A 14,311-nucleotide genomic window follows, 5' to 3' on the forward strand; every position below is an offset into this window, starting at 1 on the left:
TGATCATCTTTGTTATCCTTTTGGGTTCTCATAGACAACTTGTAAATTAATCAATGAGCTTGACATGAGAGAGGGAGGAGGAGGAGTGAGAGAGAGAAAGAAAGAAAAGAGTTGGTAGAAATTATTTAAAGGGCGAAACAACTACATTAATGAGTTGTTGTTTTTTTTTTACTTTTTTCATATTACGATAAATCCTTGGTAATTTTTAAATCATACAAACCTTTATTTTTTATTCCAATGTAAAACCTGGTTGTTCAAGATTAGTATTAAGATGTGCCCTGCAAAAGTCGAAAGAGAATGCCCTTGTAAGCTCCCGTCGTGTTTAGTGACTTATTTTGCCTTATTAGAACTAAAAGAGTAACAGTTACCTTGATATGAGAGAGAAATAAAGAGATATATATATATATATATATATATATATATATATATATATATATATATATATATATATATATATATATATATTAATAAAAAACATTTAAAATATTCGATTTTTACGGCTATTCGAAACAATTATATTAATGACTTTCCCTCATTGAATTCAGGAAAGAAAAATATAACAGGGAACTTTCAGAAATCGAAAGATAATATTTGATACTAGCTGGGTCACGGCGGCTTCGCCGCCGGGCCCAGCATGGCACGCGACAGGCTTCTATATATGGATTCTCATTGTCCCTTGTGTTCTAGCCGCAGACAGTGCTGGGTCCCGGCGGCTTTTCCACCAGGCCCAAGCATATCCCGTGGCAGGCTTCTATATATGGATTCTCATTGTCCCTTGTGTTCTAACCGCAGACAGTGCTGGGTCCCGGTGGCTTTGCCACCAGTCCCCGCGGGCCCCAGCATGGCACGCGGCAGGCTTCTATATATAGATTCTCATTGTCCCTTGTGTTCTAGCCGCAGACAGTGCTGGGTCCCGGTGGCTTTCCCACCGGGCCCAAGCATATCCCGTGGCAGGCTTCTATATATGGATTCTCATTGTCCCTTGTGTTCTAACCGCAGACAGTGCTGGGTCCCGGCGGCTTTGCCACCGGTCCCCGCGTGCCCCAGTATGGCACGCAGCAGGCTTCTATATATGGATTCTCATTGTCCCTTGTGGTCTAACCGCAGACAGTGCTGGGTCCCGGCGGCTTTGCCACCGGTCCCCGCGGGCCCCAGCATGGCACGTGACAGGCTTCTATATATGGATTCTCATTGTCCCTTGTGTTCTAACCGCAGACAGTGCTGGGTCCCGGCGGCTTTGCCACCGTGCCCTAGCATATCCGTGTCAGGCTTCTATATATGGATTCTCATTGTCCCTTGTGTTCTAACCGCAGACAGTGCTGGGTCCCGGCGGCTTTGCCACCGTGCCCAAGCATATCCGTGTCAGGCTTCTATATATGGATTCTCATTGTCCCTTGTGTTCTAACCGCAGACAGTGCTGGGTCCCGGTGGCTTCCCCGCCGGGCCCATTCATGGCACGTGGCAGGGTTCTATATATGGATTCTCATTGTCCCTTGTGTTCTAACGACAGACAGTGCTGGGTCCCGGCGGCATTGCCACCGGTCCCCGCGGGTGGATTCTTATTGTCCCTTGTGTTCCAACCGCAGACAATGCTGGGTCCCGGCGGCTTTGCCACCGGTCCCCGCGGGCCCCAGCATCTCACGTGGCAGGCTTCTATGTATGGATTCTGATTGTCCCTTGTGTTCTGGGTCCCGGCAACGCTATGTCATTTTTGGATCGAATTGATGACGTAAATTGGTTTGGTTTTCTGTTTTAAGGTTTTTGAATTGCTTTAATCCGTTGTCAAAATATATTGAAATATTTGTGCAATCACCACTTTTTTACATTTTAAGCAATTTAATAATAATTTCTTATTGACGTTAATTGACACTTTGACAAATTTTCTTTGAGCGGCAAGTTTTATGAGCTTCAACAATTTCTACTAAACTTCAAACTTTTAGTTTTCTGTTTAAAGGTTTTCGAATTGCTTTAATCCATTGTCAAAATATATTGAAATATTTCTGCAATCACCACTTTTTTACATTTTAAGCAATTTAATAATAATTTCTTTTTGACGTTAATTGACACTTTGACAAATTTTCTTTGAGCAGCAAGTGTTATAAGCTTCAACAATTTCTACTATTTTTCAAACTTTTGGTTTTCTATTTTAAGGTTTTCGAATTGCTTTAATCCATTGTCGAAATATATTGAAATATTTGTGCAATCACCAGTTTTTTACATTTTAAGCAATTTAATAAAATTTGAAAAGAGCCTCAGTTTTCTTTAGCTCGTGTAATGGTAATAACGGTCATGTAACAGACGGACACTACATTTTTATGTATATAGATTTAAATAAAAGGACTCAACTGTTGGGTCAACTGGAAACTCGCTTTCCATGCAGCAATTGTTGGTGTTTGCAATGGTTGGTCCACGGCTTGGCTACCCCTTTACTCGGCCATCACTTTTGGTCTCCACCTGTTTACACCTAATGAATTTAGGAAAGAAAAATATAACAGGAAACTTTCACAAATTGAGAGATAATATTTGATATTTAAATAAAAGGACTCAATTGTTGGGCCAATTGGAAACTCGCTTTCCCTGTAGCAATTTTTGGTTTTGCAATGGTTGGTCCACGGCTTGGCTACCCCTTTACTCGGCCATGACTTTTGATTCCCACCTGTTTTCACGTAATGAATTTAGGAAAGAAAAATATAACAGGAAAATTTCAGAAATTGAAAGATAATATTTGATATTTAAATAAAAGGACTCAACTGTTGGGCCAACTGGAAACTCACTTTCCATATAGCAATTGTTTGTGTTTGCAATGGTTGGTCCACGGCTTGGCTACCCCTTTACTCGGCCATCACTTTTGGTCTCCACCTGTTTGTATGATATGAATTTAAGAAAGAAAAATATAACAGGAAACTTTCAGAACTTGAAAGATAATATTTAATGTCCTTTTTAAAAATTCTGTTTGACCTATTTTAATCTTTGTCCCAAAAGTAATGGTTAAATCTCAGGGTCCGGAAGTTCAAAGCTTCTATATTAACGCTTGAAAGGCTAATGTCGAACCCTTTTAAATGACACAAACTAATGCGTTGTTGGTCTTGGAAGTGCTGTTTTATTTTGCAAAAACAATTTTTGGTGAAAAAGTGCCTGTCTTATCCTAGTATTCTCTTTTGCTGAACCTGAAAGAACCCAGCATGGTAAAAAACCTGTACACACGCAGTTGATGGCTACTTCCTTGCCCCTCCCCCCTTCTCGTGGAAAATTTACTGTGTACCTTGCCGGGTGAAGAATTTATTTGGAGTATTATATAAGTTTAGACTTTTTCTCCCCAAAATGTAAGAAATTATTGCTTATAATGTTTTTCTTACCTGTAAGATAAGTAAACAGGAAATATACTTTATTTGCAGGATTTGCTAGCATTTATTGATTTGGGATCAAATACAGTAATAACAAATTTGGGTCTCATTGTTACCTCATACAAAAATTTATTCAAGGAATGCTGTAGGTAAGTCGTAATTACATTTACTTCCCTTGTGTATGTTTTGTGCTCTGGCATGGCTCTGGGTTGAGGGGTTGACCCAGGCTAAGTATCCAAAAGCCCAAGTATACCACTTTCTATTTAAAGTTGCCCTTAAGTCACAAGCTTAGAATAAGTAAAAGTAATATAGAGGAACTTGAGCTTTGGGTTTGGGAATTTCAATAAAGCCATTTATCCTATTTACCTGAGATCCATTAGAAAAAAAGTATAGCTGTGTTTCGTATGTAAATAGTAAAGTTGAAACTTAAAATGAACAAGATTTATTGCTTCGCAAATTATGCAAGACGTATCTACAAAACTAGAACAAATAAACTAATTCGTAATATTTCCTTTATTTGTAGAACTCTGATAACTAGTACTTTAATGAAAACACTAAATTGATTTCCCAAATCAGAGAGTCTTAAATGAGCAGAAAATTCCTTAAGTTGCTCGCAAAAAGTTAAAATACTTGCCATGATATCGATAATTTTTATTGTGCAATTATTGTTCTCTAAAAACTCAAGGAAGCTCAGTTTTCAGTAAAGCAGTAGTTGAGTTTTCAGTAAAACACTAGTAAACACACAAACGTATAGTTTCTTTTAAGCAAGCGCTGTTGTGTTGAATACAACGTGGACAGTTAAAAGGGATAGTCGGCGCTTTAAAGGTTGCCGCTTGGGGTGCCTGGTATACGTTTCTGTCAGGGGCATACCAATACTCCGTGCACTAAAGTACAAGTTTGATTAAAACGCAAACGCGCAATTAGCATGTCTTCATATGGCTATTTTTCCGTCAAGAGTATCAATCGATACTTCGTGAACTGGTAAAAAAAAGCTTCATTGTAGGAGAAGCTAAAAACATAACAATTAATCAAAAAATTAATCAAAGGGTACTCCTCTCCCAAAAATAAATATTAGTGAAAAAAGATCCTTTGGTGTTTCGACCCCTCCCCCTCCGTTCCGCTCTAAAAAAAACTGATTTTTATGTCTTGGACAAAATGATAGTTATAGGAACTTTAGTTAATTATGAAGATGCTCAAAATCTCCACTTTGAACAAAAAAAGACAAGTATTTTCAAAAAAAAAATTTAACCTGGGAAACATTTAGCTTACTCGTGCAATGCCATCACAAGAACAATTATTAAGGGATCCCTTTCAATCAGCGGTGCACCAATCCTTATACTAAAGGAAAAGTTTAGGGAAAAACACCTGAGCATGAAAGATAAATTTTCATTTGGCTCCTTTTGCGTCAAAAGTATCAACTATTTTCGGCAGTCTGGCGTTAAAAAGCTATATTTTTTGAGGTTTTAATAAGACATTGTCATCAAGCCATCACTCCTGAAAAAAACATTCCGAAGACCCCTCCTCTAGACTAAAAATAGTGGCCTAAAAACACGCATGCACGTGTAACGTACGGCCTTGTTTCCAATACGCATGCCCAGTTTGAGGAACACAAGTCCATAACTTCGTCATTCTCAACGATGCAATTAAAACTGTGCAAAAAAGGGCCTTAAAAATCATCCTAGGAACCAAGTATGTCACTTACGAATTTGCCCCCCCCCCAGCTCGAAGAATCCCAACCCCTAAAAAGCACAGGTACTATCTGTACCTGTGCTTTATATATATATATATATAAATTTATATATATATATATAATATATATATATATATAAATTTATATATATATATATATATATATATATATATATATATATAACTTTCCCTCCCGGAAAGTTATGATGTTGGTAGACTTCAGGATGAAAATTTGAGAAAAAAATTCCAGGAACAGTTGAGTACTAAACTTGAGGGTTTAAAATTTGACAATGTGGAAGATGGATGGAATAATTTCAGAAAAACAATTTGTGAAGTTGCTGATGGTGTCCTAGGGAAGAGTGCTAAGACAGCAACTAGGAATATTAGTGAAAAAGCTTTAGGTTTAATAGAGAGTAGAAGGGGTTTGTATAAGAATTATCTGAGCGATAGGTCGTATGAAAACAAAAGGAATGTAAAGAAAGTGGAGAAAGCATTAAAATATGAACTAAGGAGATGTGAAATGGAGGCGATGGATAAAATTGCTGAGGATCTGGAAGATGCGGCTAGACGGCATAATAGTAAAATATTATACTGGCATGTTAATAAATTGAAAGGGAGTAGCCGATCCGGACTAGTCCCAGTTAAAGATAGAAATGGGGTCACAATTAGTGATAAGGAAAAAGTTAAAGAAAGATGGGTGGAACATTTTGAGAATGTGCTAAACCGAGATACAGTTGCAGGAAAAGATATAGATGAAAATGAAAAAGTTTGTGATACCTTGGATGTGAAGGAAGATTTGTTTAGTGAGGAAGAATTAGCGACAGTACTAGAAGGATTAAAAAATAATAAGGCCCCAGGTGCTGATAGTATGATTAATGAGTTCCTTAAATATGGTGGCTCTGAGGTTAGGAATAAGCTACTGAAGATTATGAACATGATTTTTGAAAAAGGGGAAGTACCCAATGATTTTAGGAAAACCTTAATTAAACCACTGTATAAGAAAGGTGACAAGAGTGAATGTCGGAATTATCGAGGCATTAGTCTGGTCTCTGTAGGTAGCAAATTACTGAGTAATATGATACTTTTTAGACTGAGACATGCTGTAGACAAAGTTTTAAGGGAAGAACAATGCGGTTTTAGAAAAGGTAGAGGATGTGTCGACCATGTTTTCACTCTTAGGTTAATAATTGAGAAGTCCCTTCGTTGTCAAACACCTTTGGTCCTTAGTTTTATCGATTATGAGCAAGCTTTCGATTCTGTTGATAGAACAGCGTTAACAAAGGTCTTATCGTTATATGGTATACCAGAAAAATACATTAAAGTGATTTGCGCTATGTACGAGAATAATACTGCTGCGGTTAAGGTAGGAAATGAGGTTAGCAACTGGTTTTGTATTAAATCAGGAGTTAAGCAGGGTTGTGTTCTATCCCCCTTTATATGGATCATTTTGATGGACTTCGTCTTAAGGAGCACAGGAAAGGCAATTGGAGACCATGGAATCAAATGGGGAGGAAGAACGCTCCTGGACTTAGATTATGCTGATGATTTAAGCATATTAGATGAAAGTGTGAGCAAAATGAATGAATTTTTAGAGGTTTTACGAGTTCAGGGTGCTAAAATAGGCTTGAAAATTAATGTTAAGAAGACTAAGTCACTAAGGTTAGGAATAAGTGAAGATGAACAGGTGACCTTAGGTAACGAAAAGATTGATCAGGTTGGGAGCTTCAGTTACCTTGGTAGTATTATTAGTAAAGATGGTGGGAGCAGTGAAGATGTTAAAAGTAGAATAGCTAAAGCTCAGGGTGTTTTTTCACAGTTAAAAAAAGTTTGGAAGAATAGAAAGATAAGCCTACAAACCAAGATTAGAATATTGGAAGCTACAGTGATGACAGTGGTCAAATATGGCTCTGAAGCATGGACACTCCGAAAAGCAGATGAAAATTTACTAGATGTTTTCCAGAGAAATTGCCTACGGATTGTTCTGGGTACCCGGCTGACTGACCGTATTTCAAACAGTAGGTTGTACGAAAAGTGTGGTTCAATCCCGCTTTCTGGGGCTATAATGAAAGAAAGGTTGAGATGGCTAGGCCACGTTCTACGGATGAAGGATGACAGATTACCGAAGATTGTCCTTTTTGGCCAACCGTCTGGGGCTACACGGAAAGCAGGTCGTCCTTGTCTGGGTTGGGAGGATGTCATAAATAAGGATTTAAAGGAAATGGGAACTTCCTGGGAGGGTGTAAAGAGGGAGGCTTTAAATAGATTAGGTTGGAGGAGGAGCGTGCGTAGCTGTGTTGGCCTCAGGCGGCTTGGTGCTGCAGTGAGTTATTAGTAGTAGTAGTAGTATATAAATTTGTATTATATATATATATATATATATATATATATATATATATATATATATATATATATATATATATATATATAAATATATATATATTTGTACACTATATGTATATATATATAAATTTGTACACTATATATATATATATATATATATATATATATATATATATATATATATATATATATATATATATATATATATATATTTGTACACTGTGCTTGTGAAAGATAAACACCGCTCTCTTCCTCTCTCACGGCTGTAGTCAATAGACAACCACGCCACATGAACAAGCTTGAATCTGTGCAATGAAGGATAAACCTTTTTGGTAATGCATTCGTTCCTTTTTTTCCTAGTGTGATAAATCGTACTTAGCGTTTATTATGTCTAAAAGCAGAGGTGGTTTTAAGGGGGGCGCCTGTCCGGGGCACAGAAATATAAGGGGTGCAGTATTTCAGAGAAATAATCCAACGGTTATAATTATTTTGTAATTTTTGAAATTTAATTTTTATTAAATAAAGTAGATGAGGCAGTTGGTAGTAAGTATAAGCAAATTGAAATCAAAATTTGGATTTTTCCCAGAAGGAATCAATTGGGACGAGATAATTAATAATTGTGTAGATGCTATAGTAAGAAGGGTCAGATTTAAATAAATGGAAAATGTTGTAAAAAATGGAAATTTTGTTAATAAATGAAAAGTGTTAATAAATGAAAATTTTGGCCTGAAATTTTTTGGGAGACAGGGAGGTGGGGTTGCTAATTAATATTTTACTTCTGGCGCAAGAGAGGCCAGACAACCACCGTGTAAAAGGTAGTATAAATTAGTTGCAGTACTAGCCATAATTACAATAGCTATCGTAAATGAATCTTAAATCTTTAAAAAATATATTTATGTTTTTTGGCGTACTGTTTCTCCAATGTTATCTATTGAATTCTTCTGTTTTAATCCAAGTAAGAGCGAGAAGACTTTAATTAATTTCACAATAGCCCTCGTGAACAACTATTTTGACGTTCTGGAAAAGCGCTACGGCCTCGATTGTCCAAAGGCTGTTATATTATGACACTGTTTCTCCCCTGTTTTTATTGATTTTCTTCTGTTTTAGTCCAAGTGAGAGCGTGAAGACTTTAATCAATTTCACAATGGCCCTCGTGAAAAACTACTTTGACGTTCTGGAAAAGCGCTACGGCCTCGATTGTCCAAAGGCTGTTATATTATGACACTGTTTCTCCCCTGTTTTTATTGATTTTCTTCTGTTTTAGTCCAAGTGAGAGCGAGAAGACTTTAATCAATTTCACAATGGCCCTCGTGAAAAACTACTTTGACGTTCTGGAAAAGCGCTACGGCCTCGATTGTCCGAAGGCTGGAAAACGAGAAGAAAATGTGTCAGTTCTTGTCAGATCGCTGGATAAGCTGTATAATAAGCTTCAAACTCTGGGGCAGACTCTTCCCGATGTGGATTTTGGCAGGTAAAAGTTTCTTTTGTATGCAGGATTTTAAATTTAAGATGGCTTCAGTTGACATTTTAGAGGTTCTTGAGACAAACACCACTGACCAATTTTGTTAGCTACGTGTGTGTGTTTATTTTTTGTAGGAAACAGAATGTTTGACAAGTTACTGGTAGCTAAAGATAGCACAATATTAGGAGTTTTATATTTATGTGAGTAGTTCGTCTAATAAATTTATATTGCAGTTAGAGCAAAGAGTATTTTGGCTTTGCTTTGCTATGACCTGCTTATTATAAGAGCTGAACTGAAATCCTTATTATATGCTTATTAACACTAGCAGCCTGCTTACTGAAATCCTTATGCGTAATAACCAGTGGTCCACGTTGCGCTGGTACCAATATGCTGATTTCCTGCCTTCGGCCTGTGTTCTCCCAGATTTCTCCAAGTATTCTACCCATTTGGAGCTTGGTTGACTCTGGCTGATCTTACAGTGTCATACCGCTAACCCCTATTTTAAACCAAATAATCAGTGACACCAGGACTCGTACCCCTGTCCATAGGAATATATGATTTCAAAAAGCTTTTCTAAATACAAAATATAAAAAAAGTCCCTTAAATCCACACTAATCAATAAATGAATTAAAGAAAATTGTCTCTACACCAGGTACGTCCTCCTAACTTTTCTAACATCATAATCCACATGAAATTTCTATAGCCTACTGTACAACCCACCCATTTCTCCGTTTCACACCAACCAAGAAAAATCTCCTCTCTTAGTTTACTTTATTTATGACAAAAAGCCGAAAGATGAATCATCACCCTCCTTTTTTCTAGGCATAGGGCAAAAATAAAGACCTATCTTTGATTTTACTCTTGCCGAATAATACTTGTTAAGCCTTGCCTTAAAATAAAGCTCCTCCCACCAGCTTCCTTAATCTGTGCATACAGAGAGAGAGGCCTCAACACCCTGCTTTTTACGCTAAAGTTTTTTACTGTTTTAAAAAGTAGAGTTGAGAGAAAGAGTCAAACTTTAATGTAAAGAGCGGGGTGTTGAGGAGGGAACAGCCCCTTTCATATACGGAGTAATTTCTGTTCGTTTTAAGTTTTAATGTCGCTCCTTACTTTCAGTTAAAAAAAACTTGTTTTTTTTATTGAATCTAATAATGTAAACATGTCCATAAGCCACATTGCTTTGTCATTTCCCCACTAAAAGAGAAATGAAATTCAAAATCAAAGTCATTTATTTTTCAAAAATTAAAAATGTTCTAGTTATCTCGACCTGTATTGTATCATAATTAAACTAGGGTATATGTAATTAGAAAATAAAAAAAATAAATATTATTTATTTTGTTAGATTTCTATCAGTCTAACAACCAACCGTAGTCTGTTTCGTTCTTTTCTCGTCTTGTTTGTATTGCTGTGTTACATTTATCAGACAGACAACCTAACAGTGTTGCCAATTGCTGGGTCCTAAAAGTGAAAAGTGAAAGGTCTTTTTTTCTAGTGAAAATGCGCCGAATGAACAATTACCCCCTCAGAAAATGTGGCTATTCGAAAAATTCAATGCGCAACCACCTCAAAAAAGTGTCAAAATAGCACAAATGCGCCCCTTCTCGCCACTCCGCAACTTTGTCGTTTTGTTGCCTTAATGCAGCGGTAATAATTATCGTATCTGGTGTTGCCAGTTGCTTGATCTAAAGTTGCGCCGCCTAAAAGTGCAAATATGCAGAAAGCTTTTATATATTGCCGAAAACTTTATTCAGATGGGAGCTTTATTGTTTCTATTTTGTTCTTTTTTTCTCCTTTTCTCTACATAGATTTGTTTAATTTAGTATGGTTGTTCGTTTTTTTCTTTCTTTTTGTTTCCGCTGATTAAACTTTCGAGTTATGGAGACAAAATATTTGGATCTTTTTTGCTATTAAAGAAATATATACAATTTAATTTGATTTTTCTTATTAAATATATTATTTTTTGCATTAAATATTATTTTATTAAAGTAGTACACCACTTTTTCTATTTTTTTCATCTTGTTTTGGTTGTACCTAACAACACAGGCCATGGATCGTAAAAGGTTCTATCCTTGCTATGAAGTTCCCTTGTTTTTTAGGCTTTGTTATTGTGATATTTTTTCTTTTATAGTTCATATCCATCTTAAGAAGATGGATATCTTAAGGAATTTCTCTGACATCTTAAAGTTCGAAAACATTTTGAGATTGAGTTTATGCCAAGAATAGTTTTTCAAGAAATAAAATCAAAGTCACAAATGCTCAGATGAATTTATTCAAAACTATATTCGTCAATGCTTTACATTTTTTTCGTCAATGTTATATTTCGTCAATTGCATTTATTTCGTCAATGTTATATATACCCTATATACTTTTCTTTATACTATATTCCTCCGTAGTATAAAAAATGATTGTCAGGACTTCAGAAAAAAGCAAGTCATTTTTTAGACCTTCAAAGCCCAATTGATTAGTTGAAGCTACTTTGATGTGTGCATGGCACTTTGGAAAGTGCCATTTGATGTGCGCATGGCACTATTTTGAAGTCCGCATGTAACTTTGGAAAGAAAAATTCCACGAGTGTTAAATTTTTTATTTTCTAAACTTCAATTGATTACTGAAATTTCTACTTCCCTTTTCGGTCCTTTTATTTTATACTTTCAGGGAAAATTTGAATTCGTCATTAATGGATATTGAGCTTTGTTTCTAATTGCTCCAGAATAGGCATAAGCGAGTCATCTACTGACATCTTCAAAAAACTGTAAACGCTGAAAAAAAACTTTGCATTCCGATCATGGGTAGCACATGTCTAAGACTGCCAGGTTGCATGCCAGTAACATGTCCTTTATCCTACCTGGTAAAAAAAAGGAAAACATGGAGACTTGTCACTGCTGGTCGTTTTTTGATTTTTGGAGTTTTAAAGATACTGATAGTGACTGTGATTGACATGGCAAGCATAAATTGGATTTTACAATTGCCTTGAAGTTTCTGTTGTCGTCTTATAGAAGATTTGAAATCATATTCCGCGTTGCGTCAGTTCTCTATAGAGCGTTCATTGCTACTAAATAGCCTTCAAGATAAATGTTTGTTCTTATAAGCAGGAGAAAAATTTATTTTTTTTTTTTTTCGAGAAAAGTGTCATTTTTATTCCAAGGGCTATAATGTTGTGTATATTTGGTATGTTTTTAGTTTTTCAAGACATAAAAAAACATAAACATCAGTTTATCGGGTATTCCCCTAAAAATTTCCTGCTTGTCTACAATTTTCTATATTATTCATAATAAAGGCGCAATTTTACAAGGCAAATTCAGAACTTTTAGTTAACGTGTTTTGATTCCATGGAAATCTGTTAGATTGGTTTACTGACATCGAGATTGATTGACTTTGATTTACAGGGCGAGTACAGATTTAATTTCAAAAGTAGCTCGAAGTCTCTGTGATCGCCTTTTAGAAGATTTAAAAATGTCTTTTGAATCATCACTAAATCTCCTTAGAGAGGCCATTGCTACAAGCAGTCTTCAGGGAGAAGATGGCACTACCAGTCCCACTTATATACCATCTTTGGTATCGCAAATTTTGAATGCAGTTAATCAAGATGTAAAAAATGTACTTTCTACCCTTGAGGTATGCTATTGAGTTTATTGAAGTGAATTTTAAAACTTTACTTATTTTTTATTAATATCCAGCTGTTTTTGTGATTTATTGACTGCATTCAGTTTCTTTTTATCATTATCATCTTTTACATGAATTAATTTAAAAAAGATTTTCCGAAAAAAAATTTCTAAAGAAAAGTAAAGGCTATATAAAACTTTAGATAAGAAGAAATAGAAATCTACAATCACTCAAACTCACAACAACCGTAAATTACTATTAAAGAATAAATGAAACCCAAAACGAAGAGAAACTAAATAAAAAATCATAGAAAAAAACATACAACAGGTACTAATATAAATGAATAAATAAATCTCAAAACGAATAAAGCTTAAGTTGAATAAGCAAATCAAGCATAAAAGGGACAAAAATATTTTGCTATTGAGGTGTACATGAAACACAAAATGAATGTAAATCAAATAAACAATTATAATAAATAAACAAACAATAATTTCTAATATAAATGAGTAAATAAATCTTAAAACGAGTGAAACATAAATTGAATATGCGAATCCAGCTTGAAACGAACAAAAATCTCTACACAGAAGAGTTTGGGTTTTGCCCTCTTCTTTCACTGTAAAAGTCTAAAACCTACTGCGTCATTGGTGCTTTACTGAAAACTATCTGTGTCTTAAACAGTCTTAAAAAGTACAAATAAAATCAAACTAAATGTTTGATATATAATGTCAATGATTGTTGAAAGATCATCAGTTCAAGATTCTATTTCACTGTAATTTTATTTTCATTTTCAATGCTGCAATAACTGGAAAGAAAATATTTGTAATATAATTTGTTTTCAGTGAAGCACTAATGACGTAGTTGGCCTTAGACTTTTACAGTTAGAGAAGGGAGCAGTGTTCAAACTCTTGTTAGTAGTGAAGCTATATTTGTCTTGAACAGTCTTGGAAAGAACTAATAAAATTAAACTAAATATATGATATATAATGATGTTAATTGCTGAAAGCTCAACAGTTCAAAATTTAATTTTACTTTAATTTGCGTATTTTCAATGTTGTAACAAGTACAAAAGAAAATATTTGTAACATAATTCGTTTTCAGTATAGCGCCGACGACGCAGTAGGTTTTAGACTTTCACCGTGAAAGAAGGAGGCAAAACCCAAACTCTTATTTGTATAGATTTTTGTTCGTGTCAGGCTTGATTTGCATTTTCAATTCAAGTTTCACTCGCTTTAAGGTTTATTTACTCATTTACGTTAGAAACTATTGTTTGCTTATTTATTACTATTGTTTATTTGATTTCTGTTCGTTTTGGGTTTGACTTTTCTCAATAGTAAAATATTTTTTTCGTTTTAAGCTTGATTTGCATATTCATTTTAAGCTTTACTCGTTTTGAGATTTATATATTCATTTATATTAGAATCTGTTGTATATTTTTTTCCTATGATTGCTTATTTAATTTATGTTTGTTTTTGGTTCCATTTATTCTTTAATAGTAATTTCTGGTTGTTTCGAGTTTGAGTTATTTTAGGTTTCTATTTCTTCTGATCTTAAGTTTCATATGCCTTACTTTTCTTTAGAAAACTTCTTTTTTGGATTTTTTTTTAAATATGTTCTGTTCGTTTTTTATTGCCATAGTTTCAAGTTTTTCAAAATTCCCTATTCCAAAATTTTGTTTATTTCAAAATGAATGAAGGGTTTTGGTAAGAACTAATAAATTAAACTGAATATTGTATATATAATGATACTAACTGTTGAAAGCTCACCAGCTGACGATTTTGTTTCACCCAGATGGATTTAAAGATTTGACGCCTCCAGACTCAAACGTTTCTGGCGCTCCGTTTTTAAAGATGAAACGTCGGAAATAGTGAAACTT

General features: G+C 35.0%; 1 protein-coding gene across 2 annotated transcripts in view; it reads left to right on the top strand.

The window, feature by feature from the left end:
• Positions 1-14,311, top strand: part of LOC136030366 (vacuolar protein sorting-associated protein 51 homolog) — an 87,294-nt gene that overhangs the window by 36,997 nt on the left and 35,986 nt on the right. For both annotated transcript variants that reach the window (XM_065709289.1, XM_065709288.1), the window contains exons 8-10: positions 3,396-3,493; positions 8,638-8,844; positions 12,222-12,450. In XM_065709289.1, coding sequence (XP_065565361.1) covers positions 3,396-3,493; positions 8,638-8,844; positions 12,222-12,450 — 534 coding nt within the window. The remainder of the gene's footprint in view (positions 1-3,395; positions 3,494-8,637; positions 8,845-12,221; positions 12,451-14,311) is intronic.

This window comes from Artemia franciscana, chromosome 8 (assembly GCF_032884065.1).
Source record: "Artemia franciscana chromosome 8, ASM3288406v1, whole genome shotgun sequence".
Lineage (NCBI taxonomy): Eukaryota > Metazoa > Arthropoda > Branchiopoda > Anostraca > Artemiidae > Artemia > Artemia franciscana.